Source organism: Alligator sinensis, unplaced genomic scaffold (assembly GCF_000455745.1).
Source record: "Alligator sinensis unplaced genomic scaffold, ASM45574v1 scaffold453_1, whole genome shotgun sequence".
NCBI lineage: Eukaryota > Metazoa > Chordata > Crocodylia > Alligatoridae > Alligator > Alligator sinensis.
Window position 1 is genome coordinate 1,021,510 of NW_005842485.1, and position 2,085 is coordinate 1,023,594.

The 2,085-nt window shown below is 58.0% G+C and overlaps 1 protein-coding gene across 1 annotated transcript in view; it reads right to left on the reverse strand.

The window, feature by feature from the left end:
* The window catches only part of TMEM150A (transmembrane protein 150A), a 5,342-nt gene that overhangs the window by 2,061 nt on the left and 1,196 nt on the right, over positions 1 to 2,085 (reverse strand). Inside the window, exons 2-4 of the mRNA XM_014523432.2 lie at positions 884 to 931; positions 661 to 747; positions 357 to 424 (exon numbers count right to left, since the gene is read on the reverse strand). Coding sequence (XP_014378918.1) covers positions 357 to 424; positions 661 to 747; positions 884 to 931 — 203 coding nt within the window. The remainder of the gene's footprint in view (positions 1 to 356; positions 425 to 660; positions 748 to 883; positions 932 to 2,085) is intronic.

Genomic DNA, 2,085 nt, shown 5'->3' on the forward strand with positions numbered 1-2,085 from the left:
GGTTATCAAATTTACATAATAATATATGAATGTTGTCCTAAAATGTCATGAAAGAAGAAGCAGGAGGCATCTATGTGACCTCCACCTCACCCCTATGGACACAGCCTGGCATAGGTAGGCTCCCTCCCTGGTAGTCAGTGTTCTCCCTTTTTTGATTTAGCACTGTACGCACTGAAGCCTACTGATAACAGCTCTTGTATCCCCATTACCCCTCATTCTTTTGGAGGTGAAGGCAACTGCTTAGCCTGGGTAAGAGGGTGCAGCTGGGCATGCTGCCCCTGTGGAGCCCCTGCTCACCGTAGGCAGTGCCAGCCCAGGGAGTTTAGGAGCCCTGGGCAGGGGAGACAAGCACTCACCCATGAAGGCGCCAACGTTGCCTATGAGGCTGAAGAGGCAGCTCTCGGGGGGATATGTGCCGCACTTGCTGTGGGGGAAAGGAGGGCAGTGAGTTGGGGCATGGCTTAGTGCCATGGCACCACAAAGCCCCCTCTCCCTGTGCCAGGGCAGCTGGCATGCTAATTGCTCCCAGCAGGAGCCTAATAACTCCCCAGCAGGGCCAGATCCTGCCCTAGCTGGTGGCTCCATGGCAGTGAACTCCGACCCCTGGAGTCATGGCCCTGGTGTGTCCTTCCCCCCCCCCCCCCCGCCCCCCAGCCTCACCTGATCAGGGGGATGTCTTCTAGGGTGCAGCAGGTCTTGGGGGTCCCCGGCTGAGCTGGCTCCGTGGGGCATGATTCATTGTAAGACCTAGAAGGGGGGCAGGAGATGGGTCTAAGTGAGGGGGGGGCACAGCTGGGGTGCCCCCTGCCCCTTCCTGGGGGGCAGGGAGGTGCTGAATGTGGCTGGGGGAAGAAGGCGATATCAGGCGTGTAGCATGACTCACCAGTTCTCGACAGGGCACACGTGGTGATTCATGACGGCCATGGCATACCTGCAGGCACAGCTGGGTCAGGGGGAATGGGGGGGGCCCCACAGTGCCCCCTTGCCCCTCTGCAAATTTTCCCCTCCCTTGGGCATCCAGTCTGGTGGTTGGAGCCTGGATGAGGGAGAACCCCTGCCTTGGAGCCCCTAGGATCTTGGTGCAGGACTGACTAGACAGTATGTGGTTTTGTGTCAGTCTGTCCCACTCCCGGACACCTGGGTTCTGTGTGTGCTTACGTCAGTTTGTCCATTAGGCACTTGCCAGAACACCTGGTTCTGTGTGCATGTTTTCAGGTCCATCTGTCCTGCTCCCAGACACCTGCGTTCTGTGGGCATTTTTGTGTCTGTCTGCACATTCACTCCTTGCCACGACACTTGGGTTCTGTGTCCTTTTGTGTTCGTCTATCTCCCCCTCCCTGGAGGCTTGGGTTCTGCATGCATTTTAGTGTCCATCTGTCCCGCTCCTGGATGCCTGGGTTTTGTATGGGTTTTCATCTGTCTACTTGCCCCTTGCCAGGACACCTGGGTTGTATATGTCCTTTCTTGTTTGTCTGTCTCCCTCCCTCTCCTGGATGCCTGGGTTCTGTATGTGGTTTTGTGTCCATCTGTCCTGCTCCCCGATGGCTGGGTTCCGTGGGTGTCTTCATGTCTGTCTGTCTTATCTGTCCCTTGCCAGGACACCTGGGTTGTCTGAGTGCTTTTATATTTGTCTGTCTCCAACTCCTGGGCACCTCGGTTGTGTATACATTTCTGCCCATCAGTCCATCTGTCCCTTGCCAGGCATCTGGGTTCTGTTGTCCTTTCCTGTCCATCTCCCCCCCCCTCTCCCTGGACGCCTGGGTCGTTTTCCTGTCTCTTCTGTCCTCTTCCAGGACACCTGGGTCTGTGTCCTTTTGTGTCAGTCTCTCCCTCACTCCCAGATGCCTGGGTTCTATGTGCATCTCCTGGCTGGCTGTCTTTCCCTCCCTCCCTCCCTCAAGACACCTCCCCGGGAGGGGGAGGGGGAGGGGGAGGGGTTGTCCAACCACCCCTGCTTCACTGCACCCCCTCCAATCCCTCCCATCCAACCCCAACCCAGACATGCCTGGTTGGGGGTGGGACCTGGAGCTCTGCCTCCCATCCCAGAGCCAGGGCCCGGAGAGGGGAGCTGGGGGGGGGGGGGGG